The sequence below is a fragment of the Salmo salar genome, chromosome ssa03 (genome assembly GCF_905237065.1).
Source record: "Salmo salar chromosome ssa03, Ssal_v3.1, whole genome shotgun sequence".
Lineage (NCBI taxonomy): Eukaryota > Metazoa > Chordata > Actinopteri > Salmoniformes > Salmonidae > Salmo > Salmo salar.
Window position 1 is genome coordinate 68,635,141 of NC_059444.1, and position 21,439 is coordinate 68,656,579.

General features: G+C 42.4%; 2 protein-coding genes across 7 annotated transcripts; both read right to left on the reverse strand.

Moving 5' to 3' along the window:
• Nucleotides 1-17: 17 nt before the first annotated feature.
• LOC106601303 (2-amino-3-ketobutyrate coenzyme A ligase, mitochondrial) lies at nucleotides 18-6,328 on the reverse strand (the record flags this gene model as incomplete). The annotated part of the gene is given in 8 exon segments (XM_045715175.1): nucleotides 18-529; nucleotides 970-1,091; nucleotides 3,341-3,361; nucleotides 3,363-3,510; nucleotides 5,030-5,112; nucleotides 5,315-5,469; nucleotides 5,848-5,994; nucleotides 6,128-6,328. Coding segments are annotated over 8 exon segments (1,029 nt in total), but the record flags the coding sequence as incomplete, so codon positions are not given.
• Nucleotides 6,329-9,558: 3,230 nt separating this feature from the next.
• LOC106601317 (target of Myb protein 1) lies at nucleotides 9,559-16,615 on the reverse strand. 6 transcript variants are annotated; one of them, XM_014193427.2, is made up of 16 exons: nucleotides 16,346-16,615; nucleotides 14,840-14,924; nucleotides 14,655-14,760; nucleotides 14,394-14,543; nucleotides 14,146-14,280; nucleotides 13,859-13,990; nucleotides 13,482-13,598; nucleotides 13,208-13,341; nucleotides 13,097-13,124; nucleotides 12,864-12,987; nucleotides 12,717-12,774; nucleotides 12,127-12,196; nucleotides 11,699-11,767; nucleotides 10,954-11,013; nucleotides 10,663-10,702; nucleotides 9,559-10,489 (listed from the first exon to the last, which is right to left on the reverse strand). In XM_014193427.2, the coding sequence occupies exons 1-16, from the start codon at nucleotides 16,395-16,397 to the stop codon at nucleotides 10,392-10,394; spliced, it is 1,458 nt and encodes a 485-aa protein (XP_014048902.2). In that variant the 5' UTR covers nucleotides 16,398-16,615; the 3' UTR covers nucleotides 9,559-10,391. The 6 variants fall into 6 exon arrangements, with proteins under 6 accessions (XP_014048902.2, XP_014048903.2, XP_014048906.2 ...); XM_014193428.2 differs by having other exon boundaries at nucleotides 14,655-14,733; nucleotides 16,346-16,614; XM_014193431.2 differs by lacking the exon at nucleotides 13,859-13,990.
• Nucleotides 16,616-21,439: the final 4,824 nt, after the last annotated feature.

Consider the following 21,439-nt stretch of genomic DNA (forward strand, 5'->3'; position numbering starts at 1 on the left):
CGTCAACTCTCTTCGTTGTGTTTACAAAGTTACGGTTGATTCAAGCACACGTTTATTGCTCTAAATAAAAACAAGACTTTAAAATATCTTCTAGCTTACCCAGTATTACAACCATATCTAGCTAGCTCCATTAGAAAATACCAACGTTTTATTAACAAAAGTATTTTATTCATTCAACTGCAACACAAATTCAACACAAATAGTATTGACCACAATTGAGCTTCATCTGTAATACATTACCCTGTATGTAATAAATTATCTTTGTCGCACTGTCATTCATAGGCCTCCTGTGTAACCTGTAACCACAGTCCACACTGCAAGCTGCTTGTCTTTTTAACTTGCTTATTGGCAGCAAAATGATCCACGAGTTATTCTATTTAAGACAGAAATCCATGCTTCCTGCCTGTCTGTATGAAAGCATCCACAGCGCGGTCAATGTCCTGGTCAGTGTGGGCCGCTGAGATCTGGACCCGGATTCTGGCTTTGTCCTTTGGTACCACTGGGTAGGAGAACCCAATCACATACACTCCTGTGGGAGACAGAATAATGGGTACTTGTAGTAGATAGACATAACACTGAAGACTACAGTTCTTCAAGAAAGGGCAGATTGGAGGCCTGATTCAAATGAATATTTTTTTCCAGCCCTTGTTTTCAAGCAGTGTAGTTTGCAGCTAATAACCTATTAGGTTTCTGATTGTTGTCAGCTCCCATTTTGTGAGACAAAATTGTTGAATACAAAATATCAATGAATATATCTCTGTCTCCCTCTACAGGTTGATGTGTCCATTCATTTGTAATTCCACAGAAATCTTTTTGATCAAGCTTTTCAAAAATAAAAATGAGTGGACAATGAGTGGACAAAAAATCCATAGAGTATTTCAAACCAATATACAGATTGTATTGTAATGTTTGATCATGCTTGAAATGTGCTTGTGCTCCATTCATATTCAGCCTGAACTGTTGCCTCACCTAGTTTCAGCATGTCATCAGCCATCAGAGAGGCTAGTCTGGCATCCCCCAGCATCACAGGACAGATAGGGTGGTCAGAGCCTGAGATGGTGAACCCAGCCTCGGTCATTTTGTTTCTGAACCTACGAGAGGGGGAGAGAATAAAGACATTACAGAAATAGCACTCGTTCCTTATACAGTATCAATGCCTTCAACTTTCATTATTGCTAACTGGGTTCTCTGGGAAAAGTGTAGTGCTCTTGAAACTGTAAACATGTGTGGAAGGACACCAGTGGAGGCTGCTGAGCAGAGGACAGCTCATAATAATGTCTGGAACAGAGCAAATGGAATGGTTGATACCATTCCACTAATACAGCTCCAGCTATTACCACAAGCCCATCCTACCCAATTAAGGTGCCACCAACCTCCTGTGAAGGACACAGTACAGATAAGAGATGAAACAAGCAAAAGTGTTTAATGCAGAATAAACACAGATTGACTAATCCCTTGTGCTGAAAAAGTGACAATCTCAAGGTCATTCTTTCTGTCCAAAAATTATGCAGAAAAATGTATCCATGCTTCTGTCACTTTTTCAACACAAGGGATTAGTCAATCTCAAGTCATTCTTTCTGTCCAAAAATTATGCAGAAAAATGTATCCATGCTTTTGTCACTTCTAGGTTAGACTACTGCAATGCTCTACTTTCCGGCTACCCGGATAAAGCACTAAATAAACTTCAGTTAGTGCTAAACACGGCTGCTAGAATCTTGACTACAACCAAAAATGTTCATCATATTACTCCAGTGCTAGCCTCTCTACACTGGCTTCCTGTTAAGGCAAGGGCTGATTTCAAGGTTTTACTGCTAACCTACAAACCATTACATGGGCTTGCTCCTACCTATCTTTCCGATTTGGTCTTGCCGTACATACCTACACGTACGCTACGGTCACAAGATGCAGGCCTCCTTACTGTCCCTAGAATTTCTAAGCAAACAGCTGGAGGTAGGGCTTTCTCCTATAGAGCTCCATTTTTATAGAATGGTCTGCCTACCCATGTGAGATTCAGACTTGGTCTCAACCTTTAAGTCTTTATTGAAGACTCATCTCTTCAGTAGGTCCTATGATTGAGTGTAGTCTGGCCCAGGAGTGTGAAGGTGAATGGAAAGGCACTGGAGCAACGAACCGCCCTTGCTGTCTCTGCCTGGCCAGTTCCCCTCTCTCCACTGGGATTCTCTGCCTCTAAACCCTATTACAGGGGCTGAGTCAGTGGCTTACTGGTGCACTTCCATGCCGTCCCTAGGAGGGTTGCGTCACTTGAGTGGGTTGGGTCATTGATGTGATCTTCCTGTCCGGGTTGGCGACCCCCCTTGGGTTGTGCCGTGGCGGAGATCTTTGTGGACTATACTCGGCCTCGTTTCAGGATGGTAAGTTGGTGGTTGAAGATATCCCTCTAGTGGTGTGGGGGCTGTGCTTTGGAAAAGTGGGTGGGATTATATCCTGCCTGTTTGGCCCTGTCTGGGGGTATTGTCGGATGGGGCCACAGTGTCTCCCGACCCCTCCTGTCTCAGCCTCCAGTATTTATGCTGCAGTAGTTTGTGTGTCAGGGGGCTATGGTCAGTCTGTTATATCTGAAGTATTTCTCCTGTCTTATCCGGTGTCCTGTGTGAATTTAAGTATTCTCTCTCTTAGGACCTGAGCCCTGGGACCATACCTCAGGACTACCTGGCGTGATGACTCCTTGCTGTCCCCAGTCCACCTGGCTGTGCTGCTGCACAAGTTTCAACTGCTCTGCCTGCGGCTATGGAACCCTGACCTGTTCACTGGACGTTCTACCTATCCCAGACCTGCTGTTTTCAACTCACTAGAGACAGCAGGAGCAGTAGAGATACTCTGACATTTACTCCTGAGGTGCTGACCTGTTGCACCCTCGACAACCACGGTGATTATTATTATTTGACCCTACTGGTCATCTATGAACATTTAAACATCTTGGCCATGTTCTGTTATAATCTCCACGCGGCACAGCCAGAAGAGAACTGGCCACCCCTCATAGCCTGGTTCCTCTCTAGGTTTCTTCCTAGGTTCTGGCCTTTCTAGCGAGTTTTTCCTAGCTACCGTGCTTGCTGTTTGGGGTTTTAGGCTGGGTTTCTGTACAGCACTTTGTGACATCAGCTGATGTAAGAAGGGCTTCATAAATACATTTGATTGATTCAATTGCTCTTTTCAAACATGTCCTATTCATGATTTTGCTCATACGTATTTTTCACAAAGACCAACACAAAAAGGCTTATCTGTTTTTGTCTGTGCTCCTATGTTAACCGTTCCATAAGCATAGATGGTGTCTACCACATTCACCAAAACAGAGGCCCCAGTCCCCTCCCCCGATTCCCACCTCATGGTTTTGTCCCCGACACTGAGCAATCTCATTGGAAGCGAGGAGCAGCTCGACAGCACGGGTAGCGCAGCCCCCGACAGGAGGGGGTAGGGAGTTGGAGAAGAGGTACGGATGAGAGCGCTGCCTCAGCAGGTCAATCAGAGGTTTAGGACCCACTGTGTACCCACCTGAGAAAAAACAGATAGAAAACCCATATCCACCTTATACAGTGTATTCAGAAAGTATTCAGATCCCTTGACTTTTTCCACATTTTGTTACATTACAGCCCCCCACAAAAAAATATAAAATGAAATATCACATTTACATAAGTATTCAGACCCTTTACTCAGTACTCTGTTGAAGCATATTTGGCAGCGATTACAGCATTGAGTCTTCTTGGGTACGACGCTACAAGCTAAGCACACCTGTATTTGGGGAGTTTCTCCCATTCTTCTCTGCAGATACTCTCAAGCTCTGTCAGGTTGGAAGGGGAGCGTCGCTGCACAGCTATTTTCAGGTCTCTCCAGAAATGTTAGATCGGGTTCAAGTCCGGCCTCTGGCTGGGCCACTCAAAGACTTGTCCCAAAGCCACTCCTGCGTTGTCTTGGCGGTGTGCTTAGGATCGTTGTCCTGTTGGAAGGTGAACCTTCACCCCAGTCGGAGGTCCTGAGCGCTCTGGAGCAGGTTTTCATCAAGGATCTGTCTGTACTTTGCTCCGTTCATCTTTCCCTCGATCCTGACAAGTCTCTGCCGCTGAAAAACATCCCCACAGCATGATGCTGCCACCACAATGCTTCACCGTAGGGATGGTGGCAGGTTTCCTCCAGACATGACACTTGGCATTCAGGCCAAAGAATCTTGTTTCTCGTGGTCTGATAGTCCTTAGGTGCCTTTTGGCAAACTCCAAGCGGGCTGTCATGCGTCTTTTACTGAGGAGTGGCTTCCGTCTGGCCACTCTACCATAAAGACCTGATTGGTGGAGTGCTGCAGAGATGGTTGTCCTTCTGGAAGGTTCTCCCATCTCCACAGAGGAACTCTGGAGCTCTGTCAGAGTGACCATCAGGTTATTGGTCACCTCCATGACCAAGGCCCTTCTCTCCTGATTGCTCAGTTTGGCCGGGAGACCAGCTCTAGGAAGGGTCTTGGTGGATCTAAACTTCTTCTATTTAAGAATGATGGAGGCCACTGAGTTCATGGGGACCTTCAATGCTGCAGACATTTTTTGGTAGCCTTCCCCAGATCTGTGCTTCGACACAATCCTGTCTCGAGCTCTACAGACAGTTCCTTCGACCACATGGTTTAGTTTTTGCTCTGACATTCAATGTCAACTGTTGGACCTTAAATGGACAGGTGTGTGTCTTTCAAAATCATGTCCAATCAAATTAATTTACTATAGGTGGTCTCCAATCAAGTTGTAGAAACATCTGTTTTTGCCTTGTCATTATGGGGTATTGTGTGTAGACTGATTCATTTTTTTTTAACCATTTTAGAATAAGGCTGTAACACAACAAAATGTGGAAAAAGTCAAGGGGTCTGAATACTTTCTAAATGCCCTATATCAATCTATATTTTCAAGTTAGTTTTGTCATCCATTTATGGAGTTCAATTACACAGCCTACATTGTCAATAGTGACATTTCAGAAGAATTGAGAACATACAGTACCGTTATGCAACTCCATTTTTGAGTCAAAACAGAGGGAAACCTACCAGCTGCACCTCCCAGTGCTTTTCCCAAAGTAGAGTTGACAATGTGAACCCTGTCCATCACTCCCAGGTGCTCATCTGTGCCTTTGCAAACAAAATGTAATAACACTATTGGTCGACATAATTGGCTACGAAACCATCATCCTTTTTAGTTTTCCTAGGCATAATTACATCATTAAAGTTCTATCATAATGACATCATTAAAGTTCTATCATAGTTACATCATTAAAGTTCTATCATAATTTCTCTATCTGTCCTTTTTTTCTCTCCACCCGGACCATCACTCACCTGCCTCGTGGGCCCATGAAGCCTGTAGCATGGCATTCGTCAATGAAGACCATGGCTCCATACTGCTCTGCCAGGTCACAGATCCCCTTCAATGGAGCCATGTCACCATCCATGGAGAACACACCATCCGTGACAACGAGGCGTAGACAAGATGACTGAGGAGGACAGGGAGCCATGATGACCTGTGATGCAAACACAGCCCATTAACACTAAAATCAATTCAGCAACCTTTATTTATTTACCATCACTATGGTTTCAAGCTTCATGGATTTCAAGAGGATTCTGCATAATAAGCTTCATGAAAGGTGGAGCCCTTAATTAAAAAAAGATACTGTGCAATCATATTCTAAGAAATATGTGTAATGGCTGAAGTTAGTGCAGGTATTATGATGGGGAAGACAGGGTTTAGAAATCCTCTAGCTGGAAGATGGACAGCAGATGATACCTGTCTTACTCCTTACCCTGCTGTCATTATCCCACATAATCACCTCAAGGAGATTATTATTTCAATGTGTGTATAGAACTCTCTTTACCTGGGACTCTTTCAGCTGGGTCTCCAAGTCATTCAGGTCCATGTGTTTGTATCTGAACCTCTTGGCCCGACACAATCTGATCCCATCAATAATAGAGGCATGATTCAGCTCATCAGAAAGAACTGCATCGTCAGGGCCCAACAGAACCTGATGTAGAAAAAGAATGCATTACTACTTTAGGCCTGTTTAATACAGTGGCACAGAAACGGTAAAGACAGACCATGCAACAGAATGTTATAAAATAGTTAATCACATGTTAATGTATTCAAGAATCACAAACCTCAAATAGCCCTGCGTTGGCATCAAAACAGCTGGCATATAGGATGCAGTCCTCACGCTCATAGAATTGAGAGAGCTTCTGCTCCAGATCTTTGTGAATGTCTTGTGGATCATATGGTAATACGAGAATGAGAGGAGACACAATCACAGAGTAATGTGAACTCACACAGAACCACCAGAAACACTTGAGCAAGCAGTCTTTAGGTTACCTGTGTGCCACAGATAAATCTCACTGAGCTCAGCCCAGCACCATACTTCTTCAAGGCCTCAATCCCTGCCTCCACTACCTGGGGATGGCTGGAGAGGCCCAGATAGTTGTTTGCACAGAAATTCAATATGTCTGTATGGGGAGAGAGAGAAAGAATAGGTAAGCATATATAAGCCGGTTCTCCAGAGGACATGCATACCATAAAAATACTGACCCAACTGCCAGAGAAAGCTTGATTTACCAGTAACAATTACCACAGTGACCTTGCATGACTGCTGGAGAGAGTATGAGTGAGGGATTTCTGCCATTGTGTACTTACTGGCAAATACAGAAGAGTGCCAGCTGTACACGAAAGGACGTGCAGTCAATAAGCCATTCATAAATCAGCACTAGTGGTCAGTCTTTATCTGGTACACAAAAGTGAACAGTAACAATTTAGTAGTTACATTGGTGGCAGAAATATGGGTTTAACAACACCAGCAGCCACCACAAATCACGATAACACTAAGCACACGTGCCTCTCCTTAATGTCAATATGCCTTGTCCATTGCTGTTCTGGTTAGTGTTTATTGGCTTATTTCACTGTAGAGTCTCTAGCCCTGCTCATTATACCTTATCTAACCTCTCAGTTCCTCCACCCACACATGCGATGACATCACCTGGTTTCAATGATGTTTCTAGAGACAATATTTCTCTCATCACGCAATGCCTAGGTTTACCTCCACTGTATTCACATCCTACCATACCTTTGTCTGTACATTAAACCTTGAAGCTATTTTATTGCCCCCAGAAACCTGCTCCTTTTACTCTCTGTTCCGGACGTCCTAGACGACCAATTCTCATAGCTTTTAGCCGTACCCTTATCCTACTCCTCCTCTGGCGATGTAGAGGTGAATCCAGGCCCTGCAGTGCCTAGCTCCACTCCTATTCCCCAGGCGCTCTCTTTTGATGACTTCTGTAACTGTAATAGCCTTGGTTTCATGCATGTTAACATTAGAAGCCTCCTCCCTAAGTTTGTTTTATTTATTGCTTTAGCACACTCTGCCAACCCGGATGTCCTAGCCGTGTCCATTCCTAACTACAACATTTTCAGACAAGATAGAACAGCCAAAGGCAGGCTATATCTGCAGTAGATTGCAACACCGCCTCCTTTGGCCATTCTACAGAAATGGAGGTAAACAGCTTATTCTGAAAAAGACGAAGACAGCAATCTTTATTTATACTGAACAAAAATATAAACAACATGTAACATGTTGGTCCCATGTTTCATGAGCTGAAATAAAAGATCCCAGAAATTCTCTCAAATTTTGTGCACAAATTGGTTCACATCCCTATTAGTGAGAATTACTCATTTGCTGGGGACAAAAGGACACAAACATGTGCAGTTTTGTCACACAACACAATGCCACAGAGGTCTCCATTTGAGGGAACATGCAATCAGCATGCTGACTGCAGGAATGTCCACCAGAGCTCTTGCCAGATAATTGAATGTTAATTTCTCTACCATAAGACACTTCCAACATAATTTTAGAGAATTTGGCAGTACATCGAACCGGCCTCACAACTGCAGACAACGTGTAACCACGCCAGCCCAGGATCTCCACATCTGGTGTCTTCAACTGTGGGATCGTCTGACACCAGCCACCTGGACAGCTGATGAATCTGAGGAGTACTTCTGTCTGTAATAAAGCCCTTTTGTGGGGGAAAAAAATCATGCTGATTGGCTGGGCTCCCAAGTTTTATTTTACCTTTATTTAACCAGGTAGGCTAGTTGAGAACAAGTTCTCATTTGCAACTGCGACCTGGCCAAGATAAAGCATAACAATTTGACACACAACAACACAGAGTTACACATGGAATAAACAAAACATAGTCAATAATACAGTAGAACAAAAGAAAACAAAAGTCTATATACAGTGAGTGCAAATTAGTTAAGATAAGGGAGTTAAGGCAATAAATAGGCCAGGGTGGCGAAGTATTAACAATATAGCAATTAAACACTGGAATGGTAGATGTGCAGAAGATGAATGTGCAAGTAGAGATACTGGGGTGGAAAGGAGCAAGATAAATAAATACAGTATGGGGATGATGTACATAGATGGGCTGTTTACAGATGGGCTATGTACAGGTGCAGTGATCTGTGAGCTGCTCTGACAGCTGGTGCTTAAAGCGAGTGAGGGCGATATGAGTCTCCAGTTATCAAATGAATAGCATGCATTTAGTTTTACTTGCGTTTAAGAGCAGTTGGAGGCCATGGAAGGAGAGTTGTATGGCATTGAAGCTCCTCTGGAGGTTTGTTAACACAGTGTCCAAAGAGGGGCCAGAGGTATACAGAATGGTGTCGTCTCCGTAGTGGTGGATCAGAGAATCACCAGCAGCAAGAGCGACATCATTGATGTATACAGAGAAGATTCGTCCCGAGAATTGAACCCTGTGGCACCCCCATAGAGACTGCCAGAGGTCCGGACAACAGGCCCTCCGATTTGACACACTGAACCCAATCAGAGAAATAGTTGGTAAACCAGGCGAGGCAATCATTTGAGAAATCAAGGCTGTCGAGTGGGTGGACCTATGCCCTCCCAGGCCCACCCATGGTTGCGCCCCTGCCCAGTCATGTGATATCCATAGATTAGGGCCTAATTACATTTATTTCATGAATTGTAACTCAGTAAAATTGTTGAAATTGTCATTTATGTTTTAGTTCAGTATAGTTTAGATACCATGCAGAATAGAGATTTACAGATCAAAATTCAGTATTTCAGAGAACCAAATATTGGCCTAGTTTATGCTTCACAACGCATTTCTAAATTGCCTCTTCCATACTTTGGTTTTGGGCACGTTCGTTTTTAAAACGTTGAACTTGGGATATCAATTCCTTGTATCAGGAAAAAATACATAGTTCAACTTCCCCTTGCCCCAGCTGTTGGGAGCTCCTCTCAGCCCGTCGCTGTTCCGTGTAAAAGTTATGGCATCCCAGTTTCTTCAGACACCTTTAAAGTTGATATGACAAAAGCATTATCACTCCTGTAAGTACTTGACAGATTCAACATCCTTTTTTAAATTACATTGGAAATTGCAAAACCTGTGTGTTATTCAATCAAAGACTAATGAAATTATAGTATACCAATTTTACAAACACAGAAATCAGTCATATTTGCAGAACCATGAAATCAGCCCACACGCTCAGCACCCATCTCCCAGAGTGAATAAAAACAAACTATCTGTAAGACTTCATCTGTGTTTAATGTTACAGTATTCCATCATGACATTGTGTAATATTTCATAAACTTCAAGTACTCCAGAAACAATTAGGTTTGTATTGCTCTTCCTAAAAAAGTGTTCTGTATTACAAATGGGATTCATCATGAGCATAACATAATTCATTTCCCCTAATTATAGCTTATTGCAATCTACTAACATTGTGTTTATCATGCCTGCATTTTCTGGAATGCACACCATTCAATGTTCATCTGAAAATATTGGGCATATTCCCTTCTCTTCTAAGAAATGTAACAGGAATAAAACTCAATCATTGTATCTGCAGCCATACCAGAGGAGGCTGGTGGGAGGAGCTATAGGAGTACAGGCTCATTATAATGTCTTGAATGGAATAATGGAACAGTACCAAACATAAGGAAACCACATGTTTGACTCCATTCCATTCAATTCCATTCCAGCCATTATAATAAGCCAATCCTCCTGTAGCTCCTCCCACCAGCCTCCTGGATATCTGTATACATTGTGGCACGGGACGACTTAAGTTCTTATCATAAAAGCACTCTTTTAGTGTAAGTTAAAAACACTTGGTCCAAGTTAATTTAGCCTTAACATAAAAATATACATTAAACATACTAGATAAAGACCTTAACCCAGGAGAGTTGAACATAAAGTAGTTCTGTAGTTTACCTGAGTGTCAGTAGCACAACCCTATTGTCAGGAGTTGTTGTTCCCACCAGTCATTTACTCACTGTATGTGCCAATCATACATTCCGCCAGTTCAGTCCTCTCACACTATTTGGGAAAATGGCATTGGTTATGTGACAGGTTGCGGCTTGGCCTATGACTCTGAGTGGTTGTTGTCGTCATGAGAAGAAGCTTTCAGGGACGGGAGTCGCTCCGCTGCTCTCGCTCTTTCTGCCAGAAACCTGTCAAACTCTAAAAGGAGGAAGAAGGAGAAGTTGCCTTAGGTGGGCTTTGTTGGTCTCAAAAAGGATTAGTCAGGACTTTGTAATAGTACAAGGAAGCAAACTAAACTGTTGTTGGATCTACATAGCGATACCCAGGGAGTGGATGAGAGCTGGACGAGGAACTAAGAAATAGAAGCTCACCTTCACTTGTCACACCCTCTGAATCAGCCATGTCATCCTCCTGTAACACACATGAAAGCCATGACTTATGTTCACGTCAACAGTCACATGTCCAAACAAAACTGAATATGTTCAAGAATCCAGGCATGTTACATTTGCTGGGGTAAAGCACCGTGCAGGCATTTGCAATTACTGTATACTATGTATAGTCCATAACACCAAATTAGAGAGGACTGGCACTGGTATAACATGGAACCAAGTTGGACTCTGCTTGTATACCATGACATTGAGTGAATGCTAACAGTGACCCACCTCGTCCACATCCAGCCACTTCTCAATGTCATCCATCACAGATGTCTGACTCACAGGGATCTGGGGGAGTTAGGCAAGAGGTTACTGTCAGGATTTACTGTAAGCCACTGTTTTCTTGTGATGACCAGAATCTAGAGTACCATTACCTTTAGATTTTTCTTGGGCAATCTACACATAACCACCATTCAAGCATGCTGACCCCTAGTATTCTGATTGAAACAAACTGAAACCAGTTTATTTTAGACGGGGTAACAAGAGATCCATCCACCACACCAAAGTTGTGGCAGGGAAAACAGAACAGAGTGGGAGTAAATTAGCAAGCATTGTAATGATTTAGAAGAGTCATGATTAAAAAGGGATACTTGGGGATTTTGGCAATGAGGCCATTTTGGACACAGAGAAAAATGGTGTTCACGAGTTCATCTGACTCTGGGGAAGTAGATAAAGGACCTCCTTGCCAAAATCCAGAAGTATCCTTTTAAGATGTGCCAATACACACCATCTATCAGTTTCAGAAATGAACACTTATAACACTCAACACATGAATGCAAAAATCAAAGTAAGCTAAAAATATACAGATCAGGCACACCGGAAAAGAGATCATACAACCATCTCAGTACAAAGACGGAAGGAAACAATCATTCATTAAATACACACTAAACATGCTTGAATGCAAAACATCCCTGCATAAGCCCCAGGGGTAGAATGCAAAAGGAATGGCACTGTGCCAGCCAATCAGACCCACCATTCCCTTTTCCATCATCCAATCAAACTGTGTCGAGGAGCTGAGGGGGGTGGAGTCTGGGCTGTCACCCTTTACACAGATAAACATTTTTATTTACGAACAAAGATACCGGTAGACATGTATGCAATAACACAAAACCATTGGGTTATGAACAAGGAGACAAAACAGAGACACAGACAGACAATCTTATAGCACTAACAAAATTGCCAATTTTGCACGTGAAATTGTGTCAGGACAGAGAACATTGTTTACACATATAGAGGCAGGGCAGACCTACACATTAACTAAGACACTGGGTTATTGTACATATTAGTGACACTTAGTAACACTCCACAGGGCATAAGGACTCCATGGACACAAGCAATGCCCTTCCTAAACAAACATCCTTTCAAATCTGTCCTGGGTTAAATCATTCTGGGGTTACTGACCGTTCCAGTGTTCTGTAATCTGATGTTCTGTGCTTGAGCCAGACTGTCGACAACACCTTCATTCCTCTCACTGAAACACACATTTCACTGCTTAGAAAATGATGCAGTTTACAGTGTACATACAGTAGTAGAATAATAGCCATCTCCACAAGTAACCATTGGCCTAAGTATGAACAACTTTATTGGAAAACCAAATACAGAGGAGAAATGTTCCTTCAACATTTGTAATGCAAAAGTTTGCACAGTTTTCTCACTAGCCATGTAAGCTTGCAGTTCATGTCAGACTCCATTCATAATCCTTATTGACATAATGAATGGCACAAATATCTTGAGAGAGATAAGCAGCCATCCTGAGCCAGTCAGGTTCACTTCCGGTCTAGACTAGTGCACCACCTTAGCTGGAGCAGGACTGTTATAACCTAAACAAGCCAGGGAGTAACAAGACAACCACCGCACTAGTCCATTTGTTATACAGTACTAAGCCAGGAGAAAGTCTTGAGACCTTTTGTAAGCTCCCTCTCACTAGGAGTCTGAACAATCCATTCTACCATGAAAGCAAAACCTGGACTTTTGTTGGAGCTGTCTATTACCTCGGTCGTGTCTGTGAGATGCTCCTGTTCTGTGCAAATCCATCGAATTCCCTCATACCTATGTGGAAAACAGGGTAAGAGAATGAATTGTACCATAGAGACACATTGAGAAGCTCTATCAGATCGAGGAACACTGTAGTTACTTACTGAGTCCTGTCAACTGACTAGACACTGTGTCCACTGTTGATCGGCTGAGATGGCTGTGGGTGGGAGCTGTAACAACAGGCTTGATTGCTGCACTGAGGTCAATAAGGTTGACGTAGGTCGGGCTCTAGGCGATTGAGAAAAATGTGAAGAAGTTGAACAGTACATATTTGTCATCCAAACATGCATTTGTGATAAGGGTAAAGGACCATAGATCCTTAAGAAAAAACACTTACCTGCTGTGTAGCTCTTTGTCTCTGAAACCTGGAAAGGAAATAATGAAAATCATACTGCCATCATAGCAGGAATTATTGACTGCATCTCATGTTGATCATTTAGGACAATACCTCTGGTAGCGAGTGAATGTGGCATTGATTTCGTCATTGGCAACCAGCAGCTCCTCTGTCAGTTTCTCCTCACTGAGTCTTGGGACCAGCTCCATTATCTTATCCTGCATGTCTTTACATGCTGCATACAACTCCTACTGACAGAGAGAGAGAGAGAGGCAGGAGATACAGAGAGTCAGCAATGGACAAAAGAGAGATGGATACAAACAGATGACATGTGTCACAGCCATGGATGGACAGCCATAGAGAGAGCCCAGCGAGCGAACCAACTAACCTGAAGCAGCTCGGTGTCTGAATGCTTGGCTGTTGCTGGATCCAGTTGAGACATCATATCTGACATCACTGTTAGGTTACCTCGAACCACACCCAGGTCGGTCTTCAACTTTTTAACCTGGAATAGGAGTCAATGGCATCAGCACTCATATGCTAAATTGTGTGGAGTGGGGTTGGCATAATACTGTAAAGCATCAACTTTTATTAAAAATTCTGAATGTGAAACAAGTAACTGAATCATCCACAGTGCACAAGGTAATTGGATTTTACAGTAATGCCCTGGAGTGAATTTAGCCTGCATGCAAAAGATTGTTGTGTTACTAAAATAAAAGCCATGCCATTTCAGAGGCCCCTGTATGACGGGAGCATTCCAATCACCTGATAAGGTGTGAAGGTGAGGGGTCCCTGCTCGCTCTGTTGGGATGCAGTAAGCTGTGGTGATATGGGGACAGGCCTGGGGGATGAGGGTGCAGCAGATACAGTGACAGTAGGCCCGTTATCAGGCACAGTCTGGTGGGCAGAGCACAGGGACCAATTGAGTTAGAGAATAGTGTTAGGGAGTAGGGAGTTAAAACAGCTTTAGAGAGGTTAGGCAGAAAGTTGTACTCTGTATTTGTCAGTGAGGAAATGCATGCATTTTCACCAGTCATTGTTTGAAGGTATACCCTATTTGGAGTGTGAATGGGGGAGTATCCGTCCAGTTCAGTCATGGGAAACTCCAGTCCTTTCCGTCTCAGGTCCTCGTACACAGAGACCACGCCCGTCAGAGCTGGCGAGCTGCGGAATGCGTCTGCCCATGCCTGAACAATAGACAAACACATCATAAACAGCACACACCCGACAATAGCTAGCTGTCAACTCCAACACAGCTCTATGACTTACTGAAGGAATGAGTACCAATGCCATCTCTCACCTGTATAAGGCTGAGCACTCTGTCATGCAGGACCAGAGGGGGATTGTTTTTGGGTAAGATGGACCTGACCAGAACCCCCTCAACAAACTCCCTGGTTGAGACTAGCACATGGAACCTGTGGCCACAGTTCTTCACACACGCTTCCAGTACCTGAAAACCAACATGACATAAGAGAGATGGAGAGAGAAAGAAAGTTAGGTTACAAGTTCATGAAGAAAAGGAAAAAGTATGGTGAATGAGAGAGGTAAATATGACACTCACAGTCAATGCCAGCATGACCTCTCTGAAGTTCTTGTTTCCAACAATCCTCTTCTTTATTGCTTTGTATGCATCTCTAGGCCTGTAATCATTGTAGGTAAACAAGCAACTTCAAACAACAAAAGCACAATACAGTAAGCTGTCAAAGGAAAAAAAAACTGTCCATTATGTCAACAGAGGATACACACCCCTCCTCTGTCTCGTTGATGATGTCACAGATGTCCATGTTGAGGGCCCAGTCCTCCGACTGCAGACTGGAGCTGGTTGCATATTCTGAGAACAAAAACAATTGAGACATTGCACTTCATTTTGCATAAAATTATCTGGAAGACATAGTCACTGTGAAATGGTCTCTGCCTCATAACACAACTCTCAATAGTTGTTTATTAGCCAACATTGATGATGCCTCTACTCATGTATACAAGTTAAATCCCTATTTGTTTGTCAAACTCATTCTTTCTCCATCTAACTGACTGGTTCATGTGACCAGCATTAGGTTCCTTGGCAGACGTTTATTTAAGCAAATTAAATGTTCTGTCTTCATTCCTCTGAAAGGGAGGGGATAGAAACAGGATTTAGCTCAGTTGAGAAAGTAGAACAACCTCTCTTACTGTCTCATTGTGGTCATATACATTAAAATAGGCAGATTGTTTTTCCATCTAGAATTACATCACAGGGGGAGTTTTCAAGCTTATAAGATAAAATAGGCCACTTGTAGTCTACATATAATCAAGTTGGCAAGCAGATTAATTATTAATCAGCAACGTTACTCACTCTGAAACATCTACAGTATATATGTTATTCCATTATTTCTTAAAGGCACAGTGCAGTCAAAAGTGTGATTTTCCTGTGTTTGATATACATTTTCACACTATTAGGTGGAAATAATACTGTGAAATTGTGAAAATGATAATGTCCTTTTAGTGTAAGAGATGTTGGAAAAGTCTACCTGAAATTGTTGCCTGTTTTGGTGGGATGGAGTTTTGGCCTACCTGGTAAATTAGTTAATATATCAATAAGAAAGTGTTCCAAACCTCTGCAAATAACAGCTCGTTTTCAGTTTTCCTCTCCCACTCACAGTTTTAGCAAAATTATTGCTTGAGGAATTGCTCTTTGCTAAGAAGTACATTTAGTTTATTTTTGACCATTTTAATTTAAAACATTCACAGTAAGGTACTTCATTGTTACACGGAAAGGATTTCATATCGAGATAAAAATGGCTGCATTGGAACTTTAATAAATTCCCCTTTCTTAAAATTAGGTCACGAAGGAAGGGAACAACTTTTCACCACCCCACCCAGAGCTTGCCAAACAATTGGTCTATATACCAGCAACAATACCCAAACTGGCCAATGAAACTGAGGATTAAAACACTGTAAACCCGCCTCTAGGGTATTATTGTGCGGTGCAAGTGTCAGTCAAGTAATAGCGTAATCTTATCTCTTCTTGCACTGTCAATCTTGATCAATTAACTAACTATAAACAAGCAATTGTCAGTTTAGTTTCTTATCAAATACGTAACCAATAACGCCAATTTCCCTTTCCATAGCCTACGGATGATCTAGTGTCGTTTTATGGAGTGATAGTGTCTGTTTTCCAACAACAGCCTACCAATGTCTTGTAGCCTGTCATGTCCGATGCAACAATGTAAACTATCTACAAACCTACTTTATTAGTTAAAATGTAACAATTACCTATTCGCTGGCCCACCGGTGTAGAAAACGGGTTTCCTGTCAAAAACTCCATCCTTCTTTCTGCCAGTCAAACCAAAATCCAGAACTGCGCTTCCGTCGTTTCCACAACAGAGGAGTTCTCGCAAAAAACTCAAGCAGCACCGATTGAATTAAATTAGTTTACGTCATCTGTTAAAGTGAAAGTTACATTCACTGAACATTATTGTCTACTAATTGGGAATTTATACATTGCATAAATTGAGACCATATTAATACATGCAGAATGATAGGGTTGCCTACAATATGGCCACCAGAACATTTGCACAGAGAGGAACAAAATAAACACTATTTAGCTAAAGGCTAAACGATAAACCATCTTCACATTCTACCCCAGCCATTAAAATACGTGGACTATGAAGCTAGACTACATGACCAAAAGTATGTGGACACCTGCTCGTCGAACATTTCATTCCAAAATCATGGGCATTAATATGGAGTTGGTCCCCCCTTTGCTGCTATAACAGCCTCCACTCTTCTGGGTTGGCTTTCCACCAGATGTTGGAACATTGCTGCTGGGACTTGCTTCCATTCAGGCACAAGAGCATTAGTGAGGTCAGGCACTGATGTTGGGCAATTAGGCCTGGCAATTCATTCCAAAGGTATTTGATGGGGTTGAGGTCAGGGCTCTGTGCAGGCCAGTCAAGTTCTTCCACACCGACCTTGACAAACCATTTCTGAATGGGCCTCGCTTTGTGCACAGGGGCATTGTCATGCTGAAACAGGAAAGGGCTTCCTCAAATTGTTGCCACAAAGTTGGCAGTGGCGGTTCTAGACCATTTCAACTGGGGGGGGGCAAGCTGGGGCCAGATGTACTGTTAGAGGGGCCAGTTACATTAGACGTTATTGTTGTCATATTGTTTTCTTCACTGCACTGCAGGCATTAGCAGGCAAAAGACCATGTTCCACGTTGCCACTGTCTATTAACGCATAATTATTTACGCAAAATTAGTTACGTAAAAATTAGTTCATACTCCACATTTAGGGGGGCAACAAGGGGGTCCAAAATTGTTGTCACAGGAGCACTGCCCACCCCCCCCACCCCCCCAGAACTGCTAGTGAAAGTTGTAAGCACAGAATTGTCCAGGATGTCATTGTATCCTGTAGCGTTAAGATTTCCCTTCACTGGAACTAAGGGGCCTAGCCTGAACCATGAAAAACAGCCCCAGAGCATTATTCCTCCTCCACCAAACTTTACAATTGGCACTATGCATTGGGGCAGGTAATGTTCTACTGGCCAAACCCAGATTCGTCCGTCGGACTGCCAGATGGTGAAGCGTGATTCATCACTCCAGAGAACGCGTTTCGACTTCTCCTGAGTCCATTGGCGGCAACGCTTGGCATTGCGCATGATGATCTTAGGCTTATGTGCTGCTGCTTGGCCATGTAAACCTATTTCATGAAGCTCCTGACGAACAGTTCTTGTGCTGACATTGCTTCCAGAGGCAGTTTGGAACTATGTAGTGAGTGTTGCAACCGAGAACAAACAATTTTTACACGTTACGCGCTTCAACACTCTGCGGTCCTGTTCTGTGAGCTTGTGTGTCCTACCATTTCGCGGCTGAGCCGTTGTTGCTCCTAGACATTTCCACTTCACAATAACAGCACTTAGAGTTGACCGGGGCAGCTCTAGCAGGGCAGAAATTTAACAAACTGACTTGTTGGAAAGGTGGCATCCTTTGACGGTGCCATGTTGAAAGTCACTGAGCTCTTCAGTAAGGCCATTCTACTGCCAATGTTTGTGTATGGAGATTGCATGGCTGTGTGCTCAATTTTATACACCTGTCAGCAACGGGTGTGGCTGAAATATCCGAATCCACTAATTGTGTTATTGTTTTATTGAGTCATGTAAACTTTAAAGTAACAATATTGTCGGCTCTGTGCTTTACAGCAATTTCAACTAATTCAGCTTTCTGCCACCGGGTCGCACTGTTTCATTATAGATCACGTACATGTTAGGGTTATGGCAGAGATGTTAGATTTACTAGTCAGTCAGTCACTAGTTATGTTATGGTATGGTTTCTATTTCACATAGGCTATTTCACTTCATTTACTGTGCACTATAAGGAGTTATAGACACGTCTATATTATTTTATTCCAGTATTTTTAGATCGTAATGACAATGTGTGCAACAAAATAACAAATAATATGTACTGTGGATGCTATGACATTGTAATAGCATGTATTTATTGAAAAATTCCTAAAATATTGAATAGTTTGTGCATTTAAAGTAAATAACCTGCAAATTACATTCCTTAATGTCACGTCCTGACCAGTAAAAGGGGTTGTTTGTTATTGTAGTTTGGTTAGGGCGTGGCATGGAGTGTTTGTTTAGTGTGTTTCAGGGTTTTTGGTTTATGTTCTATGTTTTCTATTTCTATGTGTTTTTTCTAGTTTTTCTATAGCTATGTTAGTTTTGTCAATGACCTCTAATCAGAAGCAGCTGTTTCTTGTATTCTCTGATTAGAGGCCATATTTAGTTGTGTGTGTTTTCACTTGTGTTTGTGGGTGGTTGTTTCCGTGTATAGTCTGAGCACCTTACAGGACTGGTTTTCGTCGGTTGTTTTGTGTAAGTGTTTTGTTTTGTTTTTCCTTCAATAAAAGAAGATGATTCATATACCCGCTGCGTTTTGGTCCACTCCCTACAACGACGCTTATGACACTTAAATGTTGTTTTCTTCCTCAAAGAGGGTGAGATATGCAGGAGAAAAGCCCAATAATTGACTTGTTATGCCGCAAAGTGGCTAGGAGTGACTCAGAATGACTCATGTCAAACAAAAATGAAAACACTTTAGAGGTGTTACTCTCACCGTCTCTGCCTTTACTGTTCTGTACCTCACAGATATGATGCCATAATATCACTAATAAAAATGTAGTATCTTCCTGTGTGTGACTGATTTAGTTGCAGGTGCTTTGAGGTTGCGAGAGTGTTTCAGAGCTGGTAACTGCATGTGTGAGTGTGAATATTGAACGTGCAGAAGATAGTGTTTGAGAGATGGTAACTGCATGTGTGAGTGTGAATATTGAACGTGCAGAAGATAGTGTTTGAGAGATGGTCACTGTATGTGTGAGTGTGAATATTGAACGTGCAGAAGATAGTGTTTGAGAGATGGTCACTGTCTGTGAGAGTGTGAATATTGAACGTGCAGAAGATAGTGTTTGAGAGATGGTCACTGTCTGTGTGAGTGTGAATATTGAACGTGCAGAAGATAGTGTTTGAGAGATGGTAACTATGTGTGAGTGTGAATATTGGACATGCAGAAGATAGTGTTTGAGAGATGGTCACTGTCTGTGGTCATCAGATGTGAGTTGCTGTGTTGCACCTGGAATAGTTGTTTTGTTCATTAATGGTCTCATGAGTCTGGGAGTAAAGAGAGAATCAGGGTAACCATCACTGTGCTCTTCTCTGCTGCTGGCCTGTCACACCCAGGGGCTTTCTGACATCACTGGGTTCCACAGCACAGAGACTGAAAAGGCACTGGCCATTCACTGTGACATTTTGCTCCTCATACAGTATGTGTATTTCAATGGCATTCATTTGTCTATCTGATTCCAAGTGTTTTTCAACTGTACCAAAGGAGGTTGGTGGCACCTTAATTGGGGCAGACAGGCTCGTGGTAAGGACTTGAGCAGAATGAGTGGAATGGTATCACATATATTAAATACGTGGTTTCCAAGTGTTTGATGCCATTCCATTTGCTGTCCAGCCATTATTATGAGCCGTCCTCCCCTCAGCAGCCTCCACTGAACTGTACCCATGAAATTAACACTAACAAAAACTATCTGGATGATTACAGAGAGAATTAACCATTATGGCCTATGTATACCATAATCATAATGCAATGGGGAATTCTTATTAGGACATGTTGATATAAAAATGTTTAGGGAGTGATAAGCCCTTGAATCATGGTGGCCCATGCTATTTTATGTTGAACAATGGTCTTTCTTTTAAGGAAGGGTACCAGTGTGTTCCAATGCAAAGTCTTGGTGACCACTGGAGTGAACCAATAGCTAGCCTACATGGGCCTGTCCAATCCACAGCTGAAAGACAGTCGCTCTCACAGCATGATTTCTTCTCTCAGAGGAAGCTCATGGGTTCAATACAGGGACCGCAAAATGCCAGTGGTCACCAATACTGAGCCCAACTCTGAGCCAATAGACAGAAATATCAGATAAAATGATGTCGCATCATCACTGTCAATGTGATAAAGATGAATAGAAAATATAAACAGATTCCATGCAATTTGGAAGCAAGTCAATGTCTGGCCAATGTAATTTCTCCTTTCTCCGGTTATTGAGCCAACGGTTTATAAGATCTTGCACATCACATATTGAACTGGGAACTGAGACATAATCGACAGTAACTTGATACATTGAAGATCATTATTTAGCTGTTGTACACTAGATCATCCAGGTTGAGATTCTTTTCAGAATATAAATACTGTTCCAGTTGATCAAGAAAAGGTTGCAGAAATGCATAGAATGTGATGGAGGAAAGGGTCTCAACTCTCATCAACTCTTCCTCAAACCCTGAGTCAGATAACACAATTCCATAGAAGTTTTCTTTTACAGCTCTATCAACCAGTATTGATTCAATCTCTCATTGTCACACTTCAACAGTTTTCTAATCCTCCACTAATGAATTAAATTAGACCAGTCACAGGGCATAGGTCAATGGAGATACAGTAGAAAGACAGGCAGCAACATGCATGGTTGGAAAGGCCATCTCTTGCAACTTGTGTTCACCTATGCTTCCTAGGCAAATTTGCAAAACCACGATTCAAATGCCGTTCATATATAATTGAGATGCCATTATGAACCTATACTTAATTTCTTTCATGTCACTAAACACACAGTGCTTAAGTTAAAAAGATGTTGACTTAGATTCTAACACATCTATTGTTAACTTAAACCACCTCACCTCGGCATGCTATCTCTAACGCCATGCTTTCAATTATAAAAATAATAATCTCACAGCCTTCATTTCTACATTCGTCAATAACAACAACATTACGTTGAAAGGCAAGGTGACATGTTGCTAGGGAACAAAACTGTGAA